We start from the raw sequence: 22,108 nt of genomic DNA, 5'->3' as shown, positions 1-22,108 counted from the left end.
GGGGGCTGGGGAGAAGGACCTAGGTGTTACAGAGGAGGACCTAGGGACTTGGAGGAGGGTCCCAGGTGTTGGGGAGAGGGACCCAGGCATTGAGGAGTGGGGCCCAGAGGCTGGGGGGGGGACCAGGGGCTGGAGAGGGGGACCCAGGGGCTGGGGATGGGGTCACAGTCATTGAGGAGAAGGACACGGGCACTTGGGAGAGTGACGTGGGGGTTGCGGAGAAGAACCTGGGGGCTGGGGAGAGGGTCGCGGGCGTCCGGGAGGGTCTCACCGATGAAGCGCACGGCCTGCTCGCGCAGGGGGGCCCGAGGATGCTCCAGGTAACAGCAGCTGCGCCTCACATACTCGCTGGCTACCGGCCCGGCCTCCCGCAGCTGCAGGGACCCCCAGTACAGGTGTTGGCAGCACTGGGCCCGTCCCCCTCCCAGGGACACCCGTCCCCCTCTCTAGCACAGGCGTTGGCAACCTCCATGGGACAGGCACGGGCACAACCGGCACCCGTGCTGTCCCTGCTGGAAAAGGTGCTGGCACAGAACGGACAGGGGCTGGCACCACTGGGACAGGGGCTGGTCCACCAGGAGAGGCGCAGGCACCTCTGGGACAGGAGCTGGCACCTATGGGATAGGGGCTGGCCCTTCCAGGAAAGATGCTGGCACTGCTGGGACAGGGGCTGGCTCTGCCAGGAGAGGTGCTGGCACTACCAGGACAGGGGCCAGCACCACCAGGACGGGTCTGACACGGCCAGGCCTCCTTACCAGGCACTCGCCAATGTGCCACGTCTGCGCCGTCTCGGCCAGCTTCCGGAGCTGCTTCCAGCTGAGGAGCTTTGCAGCGTCCACGAGGGCTGCCTGGGCGGCCTGGGAAGGAGCAGGGAGATGGGCGATGGCACTGCGGCCAGGCCAGGACACCCCCCCCCGCCGCCTCCCCCACAGCTGCCTGGGCTGCCTACCGGAGCGGCCGCATGGCCCGCCACCGTGCCCTGTACCTGTGCCGCACCAGGGTGTGGGTCCCCAAAATGGAGGAAGAGGGGCAGCAGCCCCTGGCGCGCCAGCTGCTTCATATGCTGCCTCTCACCGCCTACCGCCCGGCCCAGCAGCTCCCCAAAGAGTCGCATGGCCATTTCCCGCACCACGCCGACCTCCTGCCGGGGCAAGCATGGCAACCTCAGCGATGGCGGTGGGGGGCAACCAGAAAGGGCCCCCTACCAGTTCCCTGCCACCATCCTCACGCTGGGGAAGAGGGACAGGAGGTCGCGGGCCAGCTGCACAGCCATGTGGCTGGCCTGCCGCGGGTTGGCGTGGCGCAGCACGTTGCGCAGCACCGCCAGCGCCTTGGCATCCATCTCCCCATCGGCGTCCTGCAGCCGCTGCACCACGTCTGGGATGAACTCCTGCATCTTCCTTGCCTGCAGGGGGACGTGCAGGGTTTTCCTTATACTGCTGGTGGTGGAAATGCCCCAGACGCAGGCGCCGGCAGCGCGTGCTCACTCACCGTGGCAGGTTTCTCAGAGAGCGCGAGGAAGCCGCGGAGCGCCAGCCAGCGCATGACCTGGTGCTCGTTGTCCAGCCGCGCCTGGCAGAGGCTCAGCGCTGCCTCGTCGGCTGCCGCACACAGGTCGGGGCACTGCAGCAGCTGCAACGGCACAGGGCCGGGCTGGCACGGGGACTGGTGGCCACCCCCAGGACCGAGACCCCGGCATGTGGCATGGCATTCCCGCTGCCACCTCCCACTCGGCCCCGGCTCCAGCCCCAGCCCCATCGGCAGCCCCTTGGCTCCGGCCCCAGCCCCTACCCCTTGTCCTCCTCCTCCTCCCCCGGCCCTGGCCCCGGCCCCGCATCCCCAGCCCAGGCTGCAGCCCCTCATCTCCGGCCCCATCTGAATCCCCTCATCCTTGTCCCCTCATCCACGACCCCTCCACCCCATCCCTGTCCACTCATCGCCACCCTCGTGTCCCCATCCCCTCAGCCGGGCCCCATCTGCAGCCCTCTGGCCTCTCTTCAAGGGACATGGAGTGCGCAGGGCCAGCACGGAGGCTGCTTGAAACACAGGTGGCAGCTGGGGACTAACGGAGGCACCGGCAGAGCCCTAGCTCTGCCGCCAACAGCCGCCCCCTTCCCACTCATGCCAGCACCCCGCAGCCTACCTCGATGAAGAAGGCCATAGAGGGGATCTCCTGGCACTTGTCCTTGCCCCTCAGGGCCAGGCTCAGGTTCAGGAAGATCTCGGCACGCTCCTCCGGGGGGTTCCCCCGCATCTGCCTGGCCGTGGGCGGGAGGGGCACCGTGGCAGCCAAGGCGGATGGGCAAACCGCACAGGGACCCCGTGGGGCTCCCAGGGTGGGATGGGGAGCCAAGGACTGGAGGGGGCTTACCTGGCCAGCAAGGCAACCCCCGTGAGGTGGGTCTCGGGCCGGCTGATCATCTCCCAGCCACCCTGCTGCTGCATGGCAGTGACCTGCTCCCCGTAGCCAGTGCAGCACAGCAGCGCCTGCATGGCTTGTACCGCTGTCCTGCCCGGGGAGAAGAGCACTGGTTTGTCCCTCCATGCTCCGGCATGGGCAGCAGGGGACGGACCGGGGAGACACGGTACCTGACAGGCCTGGGAGACATGAGTTTGCCCTCACGGCTGAAGGCGGGGATGTCCTCTGGCGCGTGGACGAGGGTAAAGGACACCTGGAAGAGCAGGGCCAGGTAGAGGCGGGGGAAGAGCGCCTTCACCTCCTGCTTGCAAGTGTGCTGCCGAAGGATGATGTTCAGCGCCCGGGTCGCCTGCAAAGATGCCAAGGACAGCCCTCGCTAGTGCCACAGCTGCCTGCACAGGGAGGCCTCCCTCGCCCAGCCAGCCTGTGGGGCAACTCACGGTCAGGGGGAGCATGCAGGTGAGGTCCTTGATGGTGGTGCCCGGCTTGCAGAGGGGCCACTCTTGCAGCACACAGAGCAGCTCCTGCAGCACCTTCTCAGCTGTCAACGACTGGGAGACCGTCACCTCCCACATGGCCACGGCAACGCTGTGAACCCGAGCCAGAAAGGGTCGGGCCAGCGTCCTGGCATCCCGCTGACCCTTGCCAGGGCTGGCCGACCCGGTGGCTCTGTGGCGCCTGGAGGGAGCACAGCTCCAGCCCTGGGGCTGCTGCACTCAGGCTGGCAATGCAGGAGGTGTACCTGTCACAGGTCGGGGAGCAGTTCAGGAGGCCGGTGACCACCTCGCTGGGGTAGTGGCATGTCAGGAGGAGAAGGAAGCTCTTGAGGATGCCCTGGGCTGTGGCCTCCCTGATGCCTGGCAATTTCTCATAGATATATGCCACAATCTGCTGCAGCTGGAAGGGACACGGGTTGGCACCAGTGTGCTGCCCCAGGGAACCCCCTGCCAGGCTCAAACTGTGCTGGAGAGCCCTGGCTTTGGGGACCATCACCAGTGGGATGGAGGCTTACATGCTCTGGCTTGGCAGCGCAGTATCCCATCATATCCTCCAGCATGTGCGTTGCTGCTGAGGTGTCGCAGGCGCTCATGTCCTTCATGCCCTCAATGGCCACGGGGATCACATCTGTTTGCACAGCCTCCTCGCAGGCCTCCATGGAGCAGCTGGCGGGTCCATCCTCCTCCTTGAGCCAGGGCCCCATGGAGAAGCCGGGAGGTTCGTCCCACTCCTCCACCCAGGCCCCTATGGGGTGGCCAGGGGCTTCGTCCTCCTCCTTGACCCAGGTCCTCATGGAGAAGCCGGGACATCTGTCCTCCTCCTCGACCCAGGCCTCCGTGGGGCGACTGGGAGGACGGTCCTCTTCTTCGCCCCACGTGGCCGCGGGGTGGCTGGGGCATCTCTCCGCCATGCCGGGGGCCGGGGCCCAGGTGGGATACAAAGGAACGATGGGGAATGGGGGGGTCCTTCACGGGGCCGTGGGGCCACGTTGTGGGGTGGCTGAGGGAGCTCCCTGGGGAGATCCCAGCCACTCTGCTCCCCACGCACTGAGGGGCCGTGGGGCGCCAGGCGACACCGGGGGGGGCACCATGGGGGTCACAATTGGTGGGGGGAGACGTGTCACAAAGGGCCCCGACATCACCCTTGGCCGGTCTCTGCTGCAGCTCGCTGCAGTGACATGTCCATGGGGCTGTCTGGGGGGCAAGAGGGGGGCTGCTCGTTAGCTAATTACACAAGTGTGACCCACGAAGGGCCACCACTGAGCTGGGGTTCCCCGTGTGGGTCCAAAGTAGGGAGGTTGGTGGGGGGGTCCCCATGCCCAGGGGCAGCCAGGGGCCTGAGGCACCTGAGGGCGGCTGGTGCAGGGGCTGCCATGGGGCAAATGGGACTAGGTGGCGGGGGCTGGCAGTTTGGGGGGCTTGGGAGCTACCTCAGATCGGGAACACGTGCAGGGTGAGGAAGAGCACGGAGCTGCCGGCCGCCCCACGGTGCTGTAGGGTGGGGACGGAGATGGGGTCCTGGTTTTCCCAGACAAAAGGTTCACACACACACATCCCCTGCCATCGCTCTCCAGGCATTTCTACTTGTTTCCCGTGGAAATGGCTGTGCCTTTCCTTCCTCTCACCACGCTCGGCCACGCCTTTGCACACGGAAAAGCCCGCGAGCGACCCCGCGCTCCGAACGCCCCCGCGGCGGCAGCTCTCGCGGCAAGGCCCAAGGGCCCCCGAGCCCTGCAGGGAGGGCCCCGCCCCCCTGTGCCGATGGGCCAATCAGCTAGCGAGGTGGAGGCGGTGATCCAGGCGGCGTCTGGGAGGGGTGGGATGTGTGCTGAGCGACACGCGGACAGCCAATGGCATGGCGCCCCGTGCAGGGCAGGTGAGCACGCGCCCAGGTCGGTGCCGCCGCTTGGGAGGAGGCGGGAGGCGAGAGGCCTGGGGGTGCCCGTAGGGCAGCTGTCCCCGAGCTGGCCAGGGGAGTGGGGCGAGACGTGCCTGGAGCGGGGTGCCGGCCACCTGCCCGGCGCTCCCGCAGCTCCCGAGAGGCATTTGTGTGTCCCAGGAAACCCGCGCGGGAGCCTTGGGACGGGCGCGTGACTCTGACAAAGGGGCCACATTGAGAGGTGTGCTTGGAGGAGAGAGCTTGGCAGCACGCTGTGTGCGCGGTGGGTTGAGGAGAATGGGGGAGAGCAGAAGAGCAGTTAGGCCTGGCGATGGCTTCGCTGAGAGAGGGAGACCTGTATCTCCTTTATCTCGCTGCCATTCCCTGGAAGGGCAGACAGGCGAGTGCTTAAGGAGTCCGGAGGGTGTCGGGGACAACAACTTGGCACTGCTGCCAGATGGGCCGATAAGGGTGATGCTTTCCTGCATCTGGAAGTGGCAAACAAGGAGGAACTGATCGGGAATGGTTTAGTCAGTGCCAGCCTCGCTTCCAGTGACCATGGAATAGTGGAGTCCCGGATCCTGAAGGGACTGAGGAAGGACAGTAGCAGAGTACAGAGCCTGGACTTTAGAGGAGCAGACTTTGGCCTCTGCAGGGGACCCATGGTGGGTGGGGTCCCATGGGAGGCAGCTCTGAAGAGCCCAGGAGCTCAGGAGAGCCGGCAGGTCTTTAAGGACAGCACCTGCCAAGCACACAAATGATTCGTCCCAATACTCAGTAAAACTAGCAGTCACCTTGGCATTTTTCTTCTAAATGAGCGCTGTTGAATTCATGCATGGAGGTGCGCTGGGGCAGGGTCTGGGGTGTTGTGGGAGCCTGGGGCAGGGTTTGAGGGTGATCCGGGGCCCTGGGGCAGGGCTCGGGGCCCGGGGTGGGGTGGGGGTCGGGTCAGCGGGGTCACTGCAGTCCTGTTGTGGGCAGCAAGGAGGATCCCAGCGTGGCGTGAGGCCATCAGGAGCCAGGCTGGCCTCCATCCGTGCTGGTTTCAGAGCCAAGCAGGGTGCAGGGCTGCCGGCTGGGCCCTGCTGTTTCCCCTAGGTGATGCTGGTGACATCTGTGTTAGTTGAGAAGAAAGTGCATTCAAGGGCTAGCTTGCTGCTGTTGAGGCAGGGTTCGGGGGTGGTTTTGGGGGGGCTTGGGGCTTTGGGATAGGGTTCTGGGTTTGGTGAGGGTGTTGGGGCAGAGGTTGGGGGCATTTGGAGGCTAAGTGGGGTGTTGGGGCAGGGTCTGGGGGTCGTTAAGGGCTTTGGAGCAGGATTTGTAGCTGGTTTAGGGGCCTTGGGGCTGGTTTGGGTGGGAGGGGGGCATCTGCAGGGCCCTCAGCAGGGGAGGGTCTTTTTGGGGTGGACAGAGGGGGAGGGCCATCCCCCAGATGTGCTGCAAGCATATAGGCGGCAGTGCTGCACGTGGCTCTGGGCATGGCAGGAGCAGCTATGGGGCACCCGAGAGGAGGAGGCACCAAGGAACTCATGGGGGACCCCAGAGGAAGCATCGTGGACCTTGCCAAGGCCCTCATGCTGCAGAAGAGCTGTGGAGGACCCCCACATCCCAAGGGAGGAGGAGGGGGCACCAGTCTGCTGCAATGCTACTGGAGATATCCAGAGCCCTGCGTGGTGCGTGGGTGTCTGGGGAGATGCCGGAGGTGACATGGGACCCAGCACCACGTGCAGGACTAGGGAGCCCTGTGGCTCAGGGGCAGCTGCACAGGGGGAGCAGGGCTTGCGGAGGCTCCGTGGGCCTTTGGGCAGGCTGTCCTCGGGGTACTGAGGAGCACCGAGAGGTGCACAGAGGAGGCTGAGATGCACCGAGAGGTGCACGGAGGAGCCCGAGATGCACTGAAATGTGCACGGAGGGGCCTGGGATGCACTCAAAGATACAGGAGGGCACCGGGGTGCACCGAAAGGCCCATGGGGGGGCCTGGGGCATGCAGAAAGGCACACAGAGAGCCCTGGGTGCACTGAGAGGCACATGCGCGTGTCCTGATGGGACTGCAGGGCACTTCACATGCCTTCAGATGCCCCAGAGGTGGCTGTGAGGGCACTGGCTTGCTTGCTTTGCCCTTCAGGTTTGCCGCAGGGCCCCAGAAAGCACCCACCCTCCCATGCCCTCTGTCACCTCCTGCTCTCCAGCTGCATCTGCCTCCTCTCCACGGCCAAACGCGGGCGTCCGCGCTCCTCCTCCCGCGCTTGCCCTGCAGCCCCCACCGGCCCCATCTGCCCCAGCCTTCCCGGTGAGCACAAGAAAAAGCCTTTTTTACTATGGGCGTGGGCAAACACAGCAACAGGTCTGCCCAGGCAGGTTGTAGCATCTCCATCCTTGTGCAAGCCCAAGGGCACAGGGCCCGGAGCCCCCTGCTTTGCTGAATGTGCTCTGCGCGGGGGGCAGACTGGCGATCGGAGGATGCCGAATTCGGGGATGCTCAGGCCGCACCGGTGCCTGGGCCTGGGCGCCACAGCTGCCGGGCTCTCCGCAGGCAGGCGCGCAGGGCTTGGAAGGAGAAGCCTGATGGGGATGCTTTCCTGGGTGCTCGGAGGATGAAGATGGTCTGCATGCCCAGGCAGCGGACCGTGGGGCTGCTGTCTTTTTCCAAGCGCTGAAGGACTGAGATGGGAGGAAAGAGAGCGGCGATCAAGCCCTGTATCAGCAGAGATCCCAGGCTGCTGCTCAAAGGAGAGGGCCAGGGGGGCGCAGGGCACAAGGGGACCTGTCCCTGCTCAGCAATACCCCAAATGCCCCAAAAATTCCCTCCAGGAAGGCATGTAAGAGGCTTCCAGCCTGGCGCAGGGCACGGGCGCTCTCTGCCTGGCCCAAAACACCAGCCCTCAAATGCCCCGGAAATTCCCTCCGTCCCCAGGCCCGGCCTCCTCCCGCCAGCCCCGGCCAACCACGGGCATCCTACGCACGGCTGCACATCTCCTCCAGCTTCTCCCCGCGCCAGTCCAGGAGCCGCCCAGCGAGCCCTAGGCACACACAGCCCGTCACAAGGCGAGACCCGGGCCAGGGGAGAGGGATTTGGGGCTGCGGAGAGGGACCCGGGCACTGGGGAGAGGGACCTGGGCTTTGGGACAGGGACCTGGCACAGGGGAGAGGGACCGTGGGGCTGGGGAGAGGGAGTCGGGGGCTGGGGAGAAGGACCTAGGTGTTACAGAGGAGGACCTAGGGACTTGGAGGAGGGTCCCAGGTGTTGGGGAGAGGGACCCAGGCGTTGAGGAGTGGGGCCCAGAGGCTGGAGAGGGGGACCCAGGGGGTGGAGAGGGGGACCCAGGGGCTGGGGAGGGGGTCACGGTCATTGAGGAGAAGGACAAGGGCACTTGGGAGAGTGACGTGGGGGTTGCGGAGAAGAACCTGGGGGCTGAGGAGAGGGTCGCGGGCGTCCAGGAGGGTCTCACCGATGAAGCGCACGGCCTGCTCGCGCAGGGGGGCCCGAGGATGCTCCAGGTAACAGCAGCTGCGCCTCACATACTCGCTGGCTACCGGCCCGGCCTCCCGCAGCTGCAGGGACCCCCGGTACAGGTGTTGGCAGCACTGGGCCCGTCCCCCTCCCAGGGACACCCGTCCCCCTCTCTAGCACAGGCGTTGGCAACCTCCATGGGACAGGCACGGGCACAACCGGCACCCGTGCTGTCACTGCTGGAAAAGGTGCTGGCACAGAACGGACAGGGGCTGGCACCACTGGGACAGGGGCTGGTCCACCAGGAGAGGCGCAGGCACCTCTGGGACAGGAGCTGGCACCTATGGGATAGGGGCTGGCCCTTCCAGGAAAGATGCTGGCACTGCTGGGACAGGGGCTGGCTCTGCCAGGAGAGGTGCTGGCACTACCAGGACAGGGGCCAGCACCACCAGGACGGGTCTGACACGGCCAGGCCTCCTTACCAGGCACTCGCCAATGTGCCACGTCTGCGCCGTCTCGGCCAGCTTCCGGAGCTGCTTCCAGCTGAGGAGCTTTGCAGCGTCCACGAGGGCTGCCTGGGCGGCCTGGGAAGGAGCAGGGAGATGGGCGATGGCACTGCGGCCAGGCCAGGACACCCCCCCCCGCCGCCTCCCCCACAGCTGCCTGGGCTGCCTACCGGAGCGGCCGCATGGCCCGCCACCGTGCCCTGTACCTGTGCCGCACCAGGGTGTGGGTCCCCAAAATGGAGGAAGAGGGGCAGCAGCCCCTGGCGCGCCAGCTGCTTCATATGCTGCCTCTCACCGCCTACCGCCCGGCCCAGCAGCTCCCCAAAGAGTCGCATGGCCATTTCCCGCACCACGCCGACCTCCTGCCGGGGCAAGCATGGCAACCTCAGCGATGGCGGTGGGGGGCAACCAGAAAGGGCCCCCTACCAGTTCCCTGCCACCATCCTCACGCTGGGGAAGAGGGACAGGAGGTCGCGGGCCAGCTGCACAGCCATGTGGCTGGCCTGCCGCGGGTTGGCGTGGCGCAGCACGTTGCGCAGCACCGCCAGCGCCTTGGCATCCATCTCCCCATCGGCGTCCTGCAGCCGCTGCACCACGTCTGGGATGAACTCCTGCATCTTCCTTGCCTGCAGGGGGACGTGCAGGGTTTTCCTTATACTGCTGGTGGTGGAAATGCCCCAGACGCAGGCGCCGGCAGCGCGTGCTCACTCACCGTGGCAGGTTTCTCAGAGAGCGCGAGGAAGCCGCGGAGCGCCAGCCAGCGCATGACCTGGCGCTCGTTGTCCAGCCGCGCCTGGCAGAGGCTCAGCGCTGCCTCGTCGGCTGCCGCACACAGGTCGGGGCACTGCAGCAGCTGCAACGGCACAGGGCCGGGCTGGCACGGGGACTGGTGGCCACCCCCAGGACCGAGACCCCGGCATGTGGCATGGCATTCCCGCTGCCACCTCCCACTCGGCCCCGGCTCCAGCCCCAGCCCCATCGGCAGCCCCTTGGCTCCGGCCCCAGCCCCTACCCCTTGTCCTCCTCCTCCTCCCCCGGCCCTGGCCCCGGCCCCGCATCCCCAGCCCAGGCTGCAGCCCCTCATCTCCGGCCCCGTCTGAATCCCCTCATCCTTGTCCCCTCATCCACGACCCCTCCACCCCATCCCTGTCCACTCATCGCCACCCTCGTGTCCCCATCCCCTCAGCCGGGCCCCATCTGCAGCCCTCTGGCCTCTCTTCAAGGGACATGGAGTGCGCAGGGCCAGCACGGAGGCTGCTTGAAACACAGGTGGCAGCTGGGGACTAACGGAGGCACCGGCAGAGCCCTAGCTCTGCCGCCAACAGCCGCCCCCTTCCCACTCATGCCAGCACCCCGCAGCCTACCTCGATGAAGAAGGCCATAGAGGGGATCTCCTGGCACTTGTCCTTGCCCCTCAGGGCCAGGCTCAGGTTCAGGAAGATCTCGGCACGCTCCTCCGGGGGGTTCCCCCGCATCTGCCTGGCCATGGGCGGGAGGGGCACCGTGGCAGCCAAGGCGGATGGGCAAACCGCACAGGGACCCCGTGGGGCTCCCAGGGTGGGATGGGGAGCCAAGGACTGGAGGGGGCTTACCTGGCCAGCAAGGCAACCCCCGTGAGGTGGGTCTCGGGCCGGCTGATCATCTCCCAGCCACCCTGCTGCTGCATGGCAGTGACCTGCTCCCCGTAGCCAGTGCAGCACAGCAGCGCCTGCATGGCTTGTACCGCTGTCCTGCCCGGGGAGAAGAGCACTGGTTTGTCACTCCATGCTCCGGCATGGGCAGCAGGGGACGGACCGGGGAGACACGGTACCTGACAGGCCTGGGAGACATGAGTTTGCCCTCACGGCTGAAGGCGGGGATGTCCTCTGGCGCGTGGACGAGGGTAAAGGACACCTGGAAGAGCAGGGCCAGGTAGAGGCGGGGGAAGAGCGCCTTCACCTCCTGCTTGCAAGTGTGCTGCAGAAGGATGATGTTCAGCGCCCGGGTCGCCTGCAAAGATGCCAAGGACAGCCCTCGCTAGTGCCACAGCTGCCTGCACAGGGAGGCCTCCCTCGCCCAGCCAGCCTGTGGGGCAACTCACGGTCAGGGGGAGCATGCAGGTGAGGTCCTTGATGGTGGTGCCCGGCTTGCAGAGGGGCCGCTCTTGCAGCACACAGAGCAGCTCCTGCAGCACCTTCTCAGCTGTCAACGACTGGGAGACCGTCACCTCCCACATGGCCACGGCAACGCTGTGAACCCGAGCCAGAAAGGGTCGGGCCAGCGTCCTGGCATCCCGCTGACCCTTGCCAGGGCTGGCCGACCCGGTGGCTCTGTGGCGCCTGGAGGGAGCACAGCTCCAGCCCTGGGGCTGCTGCACTCAGGCTGGCAATGCAGGAGGTGTACCTGTCACAGGTCGGGGAGCAGTTCAGGAGGCCGGTGACCACCTCGCTGGGGTAGTGGCATGTCAGGAGGAGAAGGAAGCTCTTGAGGATGCCCTGGGCTGTGGCCTCCCTGATGCCTGGCAATTTCTCATAGATATATGCCACAATCTGCTGCAGCTGGAAGGGACACGGGTTGGCACCAGTGTGCTGCCCCAGGGAACCCCCTGCCAGGCTCAAACTGTGCTGGAGAGCCCTGGCTTTGGGGACCATCACCAGTGGGATGGAGGCTTACATGCTCTGGCTTGGCAGCGCAGTATCCCATCATATCCTCCAGCATGTGCGTTGCTGCTGAGGTGTCGCAGGCGCTCATGTCCTTCATGCCCTCAATGGCCACGGGGATCACATCTGTTTGCACAGCCTCCTCGCAGGCCTCCATGGAGCAGCTGGCGGGTCCATCCTCCTCCTTGAGCCAGGGCCCCATGGAGAAGCTGGGAGGTTCGTCCCACTCCTCCACCCAGGCCCCTATGGGGTGGCCAGGGGCTTCGTCCTCCTCCTTGACCCAGGTCCTCATGGAGAAGCCGGGACATCTGTCCTCCTCCTCGACCCAGGCCTCCGTGGGGCGACTGGGAGGACGGTCCTCTTCTTCGCCCCACGTGGCCGCGGGGTGGCTGGGGCATCTCTCCGCCATGCCGGGGGCCGGGGCCCAGGTGGGATACAAAGGAACGATGGGGAATGGGGGGGTCCTTCACGGGGCCGTGGGGCCACGTCGTGGGGTGGCTGAGGGAGCTCCCTGGGGAGATCCCAGCCGCTCTGCTCCCCACGCACTGAGGGGTCGTGGGGCGCCAGGCGACACCGGGGGGGGCACCATGGGGGTCACAGTTGGTGGGGGGAGATGTGTCACAAAGGGCCCCGACATCACCCCTGGCCGGTCTCTGCTGCAGCTCGCTGCAGTGACATGTCCATGGGGCTGTCTGGGGGGCAAGAGGGGGGCTGCTCGTTAGCTAATTACACAAGTGTGACCCACGAAGGGCCACCACTGAGCTGGGGTTCCCCGTGTGGGTCCAAAGTAGGGAGGTTGGTGGGGGGGTCCCCATGCCCAGGGGCAGCCAGGGGCCTGAGGCACCTGAGGGCGGCTGGTGCAGGGGCTGCCATGGGGCAAATGGGGCTAGGTGGCGGGGGCTGGCAGTTTGGGGGGCTTGGGAGCTACCTCAGATCGGGAACACGTGCAGGGTGAGGAAGAGCACGGAGCTGCCGGCCGCCCCACGGTGCTGTAGGGTGGGGACGGAGATGGGGTCCTGGTTTTCCCAGACAAAAGGTTCACACACACACATCCCCTGCCATCGCTCTCCAGGCATTTCTACTTGTTTCCCGTGGAAATGGCTGTGCCTTTCCTTCCTCTCACCACGCTCGGCCACGCCTTTGCACACGGAAAAGCCCGCGAGCGACCCCGCGCTCCGAACGCCCCCGCGGCGGCAGCTCTCGCGGCAAGGCCCAAGGGCCCCCGAGCCCTGCAGGGAGGGCCCCGCCCCCCTGTGCCGATGGGCCAATCAGCTAGCGAGGTGGAGGCGGTGATCCAGGCGGCGTCTGGGAGGGGTGGGATGTGTGCTGAGCGACACGCGGACAGCCAATGGCATGGCGCCCCGTGCAGGGCAGGTGAGCACGCGCCCAGGTCGGTGCCGCCGCTTGGGAGGAGGCGGGAGGCGAGAGGCCTGGGGGTGCCCGTAGGGCAGCTGTCCCCGAGCTGGCCAGGGGAGTGGGGCGAGACGTGCCTGGAGCGGGGTGCCGGCCACCTGCCCGGCGCTCCCGCAGCTCCCGAGAGGCATTTGTGTGTCCCAGGAAACCCGCGCGGGAGCCTTGGGACGGGCGCGTGACTCTGACAAAGGGGCCACATTGAGAGGTGTGCTTGGAGGAGAGAGCTTGGCAGCACGCTGTGTGCGCGGTGGGTTGAGGAGAATGGGGGAGAGCAGAAGAGCAGTTAGGCCTGGCGATGGCTTCGCTGAGAGAGGGAGACCTGTATCTCCTTTATCTCGCTGCCATTCCCTGGAAGGGCAGACAGGCGAGTGCTTAAGGAGTCCGGAGGGTGTCGGGGACAACAACTTGGCACTGCTGCCAGATGGGCCGATAAGGGTGATGCTTTCCTGCATCTGGAAGTGGCAAACAAGGAGGAACTGATCGGGAATGGTTTAGTCAGTGCCAGCCTCGCTTCCAGTGACCATGGAATAGTGGAGTCCCGGATCCTGAAGGGACTGAGGAAGGACAGTAGCAGAGTACAGAGCCTGGACTTTAGAGGAGCAGACTTTGGCCTCTGCAGGGGACCCATGGTGGGTGGGGTCCCATGGGAGGCAGCTCTGAAGAGCCCAGGAGCTCAGGAGAGCCGGCAGGTCTTTAAGGACAGCACCTGCCAAGCACACAAATGATTCGTCCCAATACTCAGTAAAACTAGCAGTCACCTTGGCATTTTTCTTCTAAATGAGCGCTGTTGAATTCATGCATGGAGGTGCGCTGGGGCAGGGTCTGGGGTGTTGTGGGAGCCTGGGGCAGGGTTTGAGGGTGATCCGGGGCCCTGGGGCAGGGCTCGGGGCCCGGGGTGGGGTGGGGGTCGGGTCAGCGGGGTCACTGCAGTCCTGTTGTGGGCAGCAAGGAGGATCCCAGCGTGGCGTGAGGCCATCAGGAGCCAGGCTGGCCTCCATCCGTGCTGGTTTCAGAGCCAAGCAGGGTGCAGGGCTGCCGGCTGGGCCCTGCTGTTTCCCCTAGGTGATGCTGGTGACATCTGTGTTAGTTGAGAAGAAAGTGTATTCAAGGGCTAGCTTGCTGCTGTTGAGGCAGGGTTCGGGGGTGGTTTTGGGGGGGCTTGGGGCTTTGGGATAGGGTTCTGGGTTTGGTGAGGGTGTTGGGGCAGAGGTTGGGGGCATTTGGAGGCTAAGTGGGGTGTTGGGGCAGGGTCTGGGGGTCGTTAAGGGCTTTGGAGCAGGATTTGTAGCTGGTTTAGGGGCCTTGGGGCTGGTTTGGGTGGGAGGGGGGCATCTGCAGGGCCCTCAGCAGGGGAGGGTCTTTTTGGGGTGGACAGAGGGGGAGGGCCATCCCCCAGATGTGCTGCAAGCATATAGGCGGCAGTGCTGCACGTGGCTCTGGGCATGGCAGGAGCAGCTATGGGGCACCCGAGAGGAGGAGGCACCAAGGAACTCATGGGGGACCCCAGAGGAAGCATCGTGGACCTTGCCAAGGCCCTCATGCTGCAGAAGAGCTGTGGAGGACCCCCACATCCCAAGGGAGGAGGAGGGGGCACCAGTCTGCTGCAATGCTACTGGAGATATCCAGAGCCCTGCGTGGTGCGTGGGTGTCTGGGGAGATGCCGGAGGTGACATGGGACCCAGCACCACGTGCAGGACTAGGGAGCCCTGTGGCTCAGGGGCAGCTGCACAGGGGGAGCAGGGCTTGCGGAGGCTCCGTGGGCCTTTGGGCAGGCTGTCCTCGGGGTACTGAGGAGCACCGAGAGGTGCACAGAGGAGGCTGAGATGCACCGAGAGGTGCACGGAGGAGCCCGAGATGCACTGAAATGTGCACGGAGGGGCCTGGGATGCACTCAAAGATACAGGAGGGCACCGGGGTGCACTGAAAGGCCCATGGGGGGGCCTGGGGCATGCAGAAAGGCACACAGAGAGCCCTGGGTGCACTGAGAGGCACATGCGCGTGTCCTGATGGGACTGCAGGGCAATTCACATGCCTTCAGATGCCCCAGAGGTGGCTGTGAGGGCACTGGCTTGCTTGCTTTGCCCTTCAGGTTTGCCGCAGGGCCCCAGAAAGCACCCACCCTCCCATGCCCTCTGTCACCTCCTGCTCTCCAGCTGCATCTGCCTCCTCTCCACGGCCAAACGCGGGCGTCCGCGCTCCTCCTCCCACGCTTGCCCTGCAGCCCCCACCGGCCCCATCTGCCCCAGCCTTCCCGGTGAGCACAAGAAAAAGCCTTTTTTACTATGGGCGTGGGCAAACACAGCAACAGGTCTGCCCAGGCAGGTTGTAGCATCTCCATCCTTGTGCAAGCCCAAGGGCACAGGGCCCGGAGCCCCCTGCTTTGCTGAATGTGCTCTGCGCGGGGGGCAGACTGGCGATCGGAGGATGCCGAATTCGGGGATGCTCAGGCCGCACCGGTGCCTGGGCCTGGGCGCCACAGCTGCCGGGCTCTCCGCAGGCAGGCGCGCAGGGCTTGGAAGGAGAAGCCTGATGGGGATGCTTTCCTGGGTGCTCGGAGGATGAAGATGGTCTGCATGCCCAGGCAGCGGACCGTGGGGCTGCTGTCTTTTTCCAAGCGCTGAAGGACTGAGATGGGAGGAAAGAGAGCGGCGATCAAGCCCTGTATCAGCAGAGATCCCAGGCTGCTGCTCAAGGGAGAGGGCCAGGGGGGCGCAGGGCACAAGGGGACCTGTCCCTGCTCAGCAATACCCCAAATGCCCCAAAAATTCCCTCCAGGAAGGCATGTAAGAGGCCTCCAGCCTGGCGCAGGGCACGGGCGCTCTCTGCCTGGCCCAAAACACCAGCCCTCAAATGCCCCGGAAATTCCCTCCGTCCCCAGGCCCGGCCTCCTCCCGCCAGCCCCGGCCAACCACAGGCATCCTACGCACGGCTGCACATCTCCTCCAGCTTCTCCCCGCGCCAGTCCAGGAGCCGCCCAGCGAGCCCTAGGCACACACAGCCCGTCACAAGGCGAGACCCGGGCCAGGGGAGAGGGATTTGGGGCTGCGGAGAGGGACCCGGGCACTGGGGAGAGGGACCTGGGCTTTGGGACAGGGACCTGGCACAGGGGAGAGGGACCGTGGGGCTGGGGAGAGGGAGTCGGGGGCTGGGGAGAAGGACCTAGGTGTTACAGAGGACCACCTAGGGACTTGGAGGAGGGTCCCAGGTGTTGGGGAGAGGGACCCAGGCATTGAGGAGTGGGGCCCAGAGGCTGGGGGGGGGACCAGGGGCTGGAGAGGGGGACCCAGGGGCTGGGGATGGGGTCACAGTCATTGAGGAGAAGGACACGGGCACTTGGGACAGTGACGTGGGGGTTGCGGAGAAGAACCTGGGGGCTGGGGAGAGGGTCGCGGGCGTCCGGGAGGGTCTCACCGATGAAGCGCACGGCCTGCTCGCGCAGGGGGGCCCGAGGATGCTCCAGGTAACAGCAGCTGCGCCTCACATACTCGCTGGCTACCGGCCCGGCCTCCCGCAGCTGCAGGGACCCCCAGTACAGGTGTTGGCAGCACTGGGCCCGTCCCCCTCCCAGGGACACCCGTCCCCCTCTCTAGCACAGGCGTTGGCAACCTCCATGGGACAGGCACGGGCACAACCGGCACCCGTGCTGTCACTGCTGGAAAAGGTGCTGGCACAGAACGGACAGGGGCTGGCACCACTGGGACAGGGGCTGGTCCACCAGGAGAGGCGCAGGCACCTCTGGGACAGGAGCTGGCACCTATGGGATAGGGGCTGGCCCTTCCAGGAAAGATGCTGGCACTGCTGGGACAGGGGCTGGCTCTGCCAGGAGAGGTGCTGGCACTACCAGGACAGGGGCCAGCACCACCAGGACGGGTCTGACACGGCCAGGCCTCCTTACCAGGCACTCGCCAATGTGCCACGTCTGCGCCGTCTCGGCCAGCTTCCGGAGCTGCTTCCAGCTGAGGAGCTTTGCAGCGTCCACGAGGGCTGCCTGGGCGGCCTGGGAAGGAGCAGGGAGATGGGCGATGGCACTGCGGCCAGGCCAGGACACCCCCCCCCGCCGCCTCCCCCACAGCTGCCTGGGCTGCCTACCGGAGCGGCCGCATGGCCCGCCACCGTGCCCTGTACCTGTGCCGCACCAGGGTGTGGGTCCCCAAAATGGAGGAAGAGGGGCAGCAGCCCCTGGCGCGCCAGCTGCTTCATATGCTGCCTCTCACCGCCTACCGCCCGGCCCAGCAGCTCCCCAAAGAGTCGCATGGCCATTTCCCGCACCACGCCGACCTCCTGCCGGGGCAAGCATGGCAACCTCAGCGATGGCGGTGGGGGGCAACCAGAAAGGGCCCCCTACCAGTTCCCTGCCACCATCCTCACGCTGGGGAAGAGGGACAGGAGGTCGCGGGCCAGCTGCACAGCCATGTGGCTGGCCTGCCGCGGGTTGGCGTGGCGCAGCACGTTGCGCAGCACCGCCAGCGCCTTGGCATCCATCTCCCCATCGGCGTCCTGCAGCCGCTGCACCACGTCTGGGATGAACTCCTGCATCTTCCTTGCCTGCAGGGGGACGTGCAGGGTTTTCCTTATACTGCTGGTGGTGGAAATGCCCCAGACGCAGGCGCCGGCAGCGCGTGCTCACTCACCGTGGCAGGTTTCTCAGAGAGCGCAAGGAAGCCGCGGAGCGCCAGCCAGCGCATGACCTGGCGCTCGTTGTCCAGCCGCGCCTGGCAGAGGCTCAGCGCTGCCTCGTCGGCTGCCGCACACAGGTCGGGGCACTGCAGCAGCTGCAACGGCACAGGGCCGGGCTGGCACGGGGACTGGTGGCCACCCCCAGGACCGAGACCCCGGCATGTGGCATGGCATTCCCGCTGCCACCTCCCACTCGGCCCCGGCTCCAGCCCCAGCCCCATCGGCAGCCCCTTGGCTCCGGCCCCAGCCCCTACCCCTTGTCCTCCTCCTCCTCCCCCGGCCCTGGCCCCGGCCCCGCATCCCCAGCCCAGGCTGCAGCCCCTCATCTCCGGCCCCATCTGAATCCCCTCATCCTTGTCCCCTCATCCACGACCCCTCCACCCCATCCCTGTCCACTCATCGCCACCCTCGTGTCCCCATCCCCTCAGCCGGGCCCCATCTGCAGCCCTCTGGCCTCTCTTCAAGGGACATGGAGTGCGCAGGGCCAGCACGGAGGCTGCTTGAAACACAGGTGGCAGCTGGGGACTAACGGAGGCACCGGCAGAGCCCTAGCTCTGCCGCCAACAGCCGCCCCCTTCCCACTCATGCCAGCACCCCGCAGCCTACCTCGATGAAGAAGGCCATAGAGGGGATCTCCTGGCACTTGTCCTTGCCCCTCAGGGCCAGGCTCAGGTTCAGGAAGATCTCGGCACGCTCCTCCGGGGGGTTCCCCCGCATCTGCCTGGCCGTGGGCGGGAGGGGCACCGTGGCAGCCAAGGCGGATGGGCAAACCGCACAGGGACCCCGTGGGGCTCCCAGGGTGGGATGGGGAGCCAAGGACTGGAGGGGGCTTACCTGGCCAGCAAGGCAACCCCCGTGAGGTGGGTCTCGGGCCGGCTGATCATCTCCCAGCCACCCTGCTGCTGCATGGCAGTGACCTGCTCCCCGTAGCCAGTGCAGCACAGCAGCGCCTGCATGGCTTGTACCGCTGTCCTGCCCGGGGAGAAGAGCACTGGTTTGTCCCTCCATGCTCCGGCATGGGCAGCAGGGGACGGACCGGGGAGACACGGTACCTGACAGGCCTGGGAGACATGAGTTTGCCCTCACGGCTGAAGGCGGGGATGTCCTCTGGCGCGTGGACGAGGGTAAAGGACACCTGGAAGAGCAGGGCCAGGTAGAGGCGGGGGAAGAGCGCCTTCACCTCCTGCTTGCAAGTGTGCTGCCGAAGGATGATGTTCAGCGCCCGGGTCGCCTGCAAAGATGCCAAGGACAGCCCTCGCTAGTGCCACAGCTGCCTGCACAGGGAGGCCTCCCTCGCCCAGCCAGCCTGTGGGGCAACTCACGGTCAGGGGGAGCATGCAGGTGAGGTCCTTGATGGTGGTGCCCGGCTTGCAGAGGGGCCACTCTTGCAGCACACAGAGCAGCTCCTGCAGCACCTTCTCAGCTGTCAACGACTGGGAGACCGTCACCTCCCACATGGCCACGGCAACGCTGTGAACCCGAGCCAGAAAGGGTCGGGCCAGCATCCTGGCATCCCGCTGACCCTTGCCAGGGCTGGCCGACCCGGTGGCTCTGTGGCGCCTGGAGGGAGCACAGCTCCAGCCCTGGGGCTGCTGCACTCAGGCTGGCAATGCAGGAGGTGTACCTGTCACAGGTCGGGGAGCAGTTCAGGAGGCCGGTGACCACCTCGCTGGGGTAGTGGCATGTCAGGAGGAGAAGGAAGCTCTTGAGGATGCCCTGGGCTGTGGCCTCCCTGATGCCTGGCAATTTCTCATAGATATATGCCACAATCTGCTGCAGCTGGAAGGGACACGGGTTGGCACCAGTGTGCTGCCCCAGGGAACCCCCTGCCAGGCTCAAACTGTGCTGGAGAGCCCTGGCTTTGGGGACCATCACCAGTGGGATGGAGGCTTACATGCTCTGGCTTGGCAGCGCAGTATCCCATCATATCCTCCAGCATGTGCGTTGCTGCTGAGGTGTCGCAGGCGCTCATGTCCTTCATGCCCTCAATGGCCACGGGGATCACATCTGTTTGCACAGCCTCCTCGCAGGCCTCCATGGAGCAGCTGGCGGGTCCATCCTCCTCCTTGAGCCAGGGCCCCATGGAGAAGCCGGGAGGTTCGTCCCACTCCTCCACCCAGGCCCCTATGGGGTGGCCAGGGGCTTCGTCCTCCTCCTTGACCCAGGTCCTCATGGAGAAGCCGGGACATCTGTCCTTCTCCTCGACCCAGGCCTCCGTGGGGCGACTGGGAGGACGGTCCTCTTCTTCGCCCCACGTGGCCGCGGGGTGGCTGGGGCATCTCTCCGCCATGCCGGGGGCCGGGGCCCAGGTGGGATACAAAGGAACGATGGGGAATGGGGGGGTCCTTCACGGGGCCGTGGGGCCACGTTGTGGGGTGGCTGAGGGAGCTCCCTGGGGAGATCCCAGCCACTCTGCTCCCCACGCACTGAGGGGCCGTGGGGCGCCAGGCGACACCGGGGGGGGCACCATGGGGGTCACAATTGGTGGGGGGAGACGTGTCACAAAGGGCCCCGACATCACCCTTGGCCGGTCTCTGCTGCAGCTCGCTGCAGTGACATGTCCATGGGGCTGTCTGGGGGGCAAGAGGGGGGCTGCTCGTTAGCTAATTACACAAGTGTGACCCACGAAGGGCCACCACTGAGCTGGGGTTCCCCGTGTGGGTCCAAAGTAGGGAGGTTGGTGGGGGGGTCCCCATGCCCAGGGGCAGCCAGGGGCCTGAGGCACCTGAGGGCGGCTGGTGCAGGGGCTGCCATGGGGCAAATGGGGCTAGGTGGCGGGGGCTGGCAGTTTGGGGGGCTTGGGAGCTACCTCAGATCGGGAACACGTGCAGGGTGAGGAAGAGCACGGAGCTGCCGGCCGCCCCACGGTGCTGTAGGGTGGGGACGGAGATGGGGTCCTGGTTTTCCCAGACAAAAGGTTCACACACACACATCCCCTGCCATCGCTCTCCAGGCATTTCTACTTGTTTCCCGTGGAAATGGCTGTGCCTTTCCTTCCTCTCACCACGCTCGGCCACGCCTTTGCACACGGAAAAGCCCGCGAGCGACCCCGCGCTCCGAACGCCCCCGCGGCGGCAGCTCTCGCGGCAAGGCCCAAGGGCCCCCGAGCCCTGCAGGGAGGGCCCCGCCCCCCTGTGCCGATGGGCCAATCAGCTAGCGAGGTGGAGGCGGTGATCCAGGCGGCGTCTGGGAGGGGTGGGATGTGTGCTGAGCGACACGCGGACAGCCAATGGCATGGCGCCCCGTGCAGGGCAGGTGAGCACGCGCCCAGGTCGGTGCCGCCGCTTGGGAGGAGGCGGGAGGCGAGAGGCCTGGGGGTGCCCGTAGGGCAGCTGTCCCCGAGCTGGCCAGGGGAGTGGGGCGAGACGTGCCTGGAGCGGGGTGCCGGCCACCTGCCCGGCGCTCCCGCAGCTCCCGAGAGGCATTTGTGTGTCCCAGGAAACCCGCGCGGGAGCCTTGGGACGGGCGCGTGACTCTGACAAAGGGGCCACATTGAGAGGTGTGCTTGGAGGAGAGAGCTTGGCAGCACGCTGTGTGCGCGGTGGGTTGAGGAGAATGGGGGAGAGCAGAAGAGCAGTTAGGCCTGGCGATGGCTTCGCTGAGAGAGGGAGACCTGTATCTCCTTTATCTCGCTGCCATTCCCTGGAAGGGCAGACAGGCGAGTGCTTAAGGAGTCCGGAGGGTGTCGGGGACAACAACTTGGCACTGCTGCCAGATGGGCCGATAAGGGTGATGCTTTCCTGCATCTGGAAGTGGCAAACAAGGAGGAACTGATCGGGAATGGTTTAGTCAGTGCCAGCCTCGCTTCCAGTGACCATGGAATAGTGGAGTCCCGGATCCTGAAGGGACTGAGGAAGGACAGTAGCAGAGTACAGAGCCTGGACTTTAGAGGAGCAGACTTTGGCCTCTGCAGGGGACCCATGGTGGGTGGGGTCCCATGGGAGGCAGCTCTGAAGAGCCCAGGAGCTCAGGAGAGCCGGCAGGTCTTTAAGGACAGCACCTGCCAAGCACACAAATGATTCGTCCCAATACTCAGTAAAACTAGCAGTCACCTTGGCATTTTTCTTCTAAATGAGCGCTGTTGAATTCATGCATGGAGGTGCGCTGGGGCAGGGTCTGGGGTGTTGTGGGAGCCTGGGGCAGGGTTTGAGGGTGATCCGGGGCCCTGGGGCAGGGCTCGGGGCCCGGGGTGGGGTGGGGGTCGGGTCAGCGGGGTCACTGCAGTCCTGTTGTGGGCAGCAAGGAGGATCCCAGCGTGGCGTGAGGCCATCAGGAGCCAGGCTGGCCTCCATCCGTGCTGGTTTCAGAGCCAAGCAGGGTGCAGGGCTGCCGGCTGGGCCCTGCTGTTTCCCCTAGGTGATGCTGGTGACATCTGTGTTAGTTGAGAAGAAAGTGTATTCAAGGGCTAGCTTGCTGCTGTTGAGGCAGGGTTCGGGGGTGGTTTTGGGGGGGCTTGGGGCTTTGGGATAGGGTTCTGGGTTTGGTGAGGGTGTTGGGGCAGAGGTTGGGGGCATTTGGAGGCTAAGTGGGGTGTTGGGGCAGGGTCTGGGGGTCGTTAAGGGCTTTGGAGCAGGATTTGTAGCTGGTTTAGGGGCCTTGGGGCTGGTTTGGGTGGGAGGGGGGCATC

At 65.9% G+C, this 22,108-nt stretch overlaps 2 protein-coding genes across 2 annotated transcripts; both read right to left on the bottom strand.

Moving 5' to 3' along the window:
* Positions 1-8,011: 8,011 nt before the first annotated feature.
* LOC135330660 (maestro heat-like repeat-containing protein family member 7) lies at positions 8,012-11,800 on the bottom strand. The gene is made up of 11 exons (XM_064524886.1): positions 11,405-11,800; positions 11,135-11,289; positions 10,833-10,980; positions 10,563-10,741; positions 10,345-10,482; positions 10,117-10,231; positions 9,465-9,605; positions 9,202-9,378; positions 8,923-9,114; positions 8,729-8,830; positions 8,012-8,347 (listed from the first exon to the last, which is right to left on the bottom strand). Exons 1-11 carry the CDS (start codon positions 11,798-11,800, stop codon positions 8,012-8,014), a joined length of 2,079 nt encoding a protein of 692 aa, XP_064380956.1.
* Positions 11,801-15,247: 3,447 nt separating this feature from the next.
* LOC135330659 (maestro heat-like repeat-containing protein family member 7) lies at positions 15,248-19,771 on the bottom strand. The gene is made up of 12 exons (XM_064524885.1): positions 19,376-19,771; positions 19,106-19,260; positions 18,804-18,951; positions 18,534-18,712; positions 18,316-18,453; positions 18,088-18,202; positions 17,436-17,576; positions 17,173-17,349; positions 16,894-17,085; positions 16,700-16,801; positions 16,216-16,318; positions 15,248-15,429 (listed from the first exon to the last, which is right to left on the bottom strand). The coding sequence occupies exons 1-12, from the start codon at positions 19,769-19,771 to the stop codon at positions 15,248-15,250; spliced, it is 2,028 nt and encodes a 675-aa protein (XP_064380955.1).
* Between the last annotated feature and the right edge of the window lie 2,337 nt (positions 19,772-22,108).

The sequence above is a fragment of the Dromaius novaehollandiae genome, chromosome 23 (assembly GCF_036370855.1).
Source record: "Dromaius novaehollandiae isolate bDroNov1 chromosome 23, bDroNov1.hap1, whole genome shotgun sequence".
NCBI classification, from domain to species: domain Eukaryota; kingdom Metazoa; phylum Chordata; class Aves; order Casuariiformes; family Dromaiidae; genus Dromaius; species Dromaius novaehollandiae.
Note: the sequence above shows the minus strand (reverse complement) of the source record. Positions and strands in the feature narration are given on the sequence as shown.

Bases quoted from the DNA above. Each gene is read 5' to 3' on its own strand.
- LOC135330660 (XM_064524886.1), bottom strand. From the start codon at position 11,800: ATGGCGGAGAGATGCCCCAGCCACCCCGCGGCCACGTGGGGCGAAGAA. The intron at 10,742-10,832 runs GTGAGTTGCCCC...GCATCTTTGCAG, and splicing joins CCTGCATGCTCCCCCTGACC to GCGACCCGGGCGCTGAACAT. The intron at 10,232-10,344 runs GTAAGCCCCCTC...GCCCATGGCCAG, and splicing joins GGGGTTGCCTTGCTGGCCAG to GCAGATGCGGGGGAACCCCC.
- LOC135330659 (XM_064524885.1), bottom strand. From the start codon at position 19,771: ATGGCGGAGAGATGCCCCAGCCACCCCGCGGCCACGTGGGGCGAAGAA. The intron at 19,261-19,375 runs GTAAGCCTCCAT...TGTCCCTTCCAG, and splicing joins GCGCTGCCAAGCCAGAGCAT to CTGCAGCAGATTGTGGCATA. The intron at 17,577-18,087 runs GTAGGCTGCGGG...GTGCCGTTGCAG, and splicing joins CTATGGCCTTCTTCATCGAG to CTGCTGCAGTGCCCCGACCT.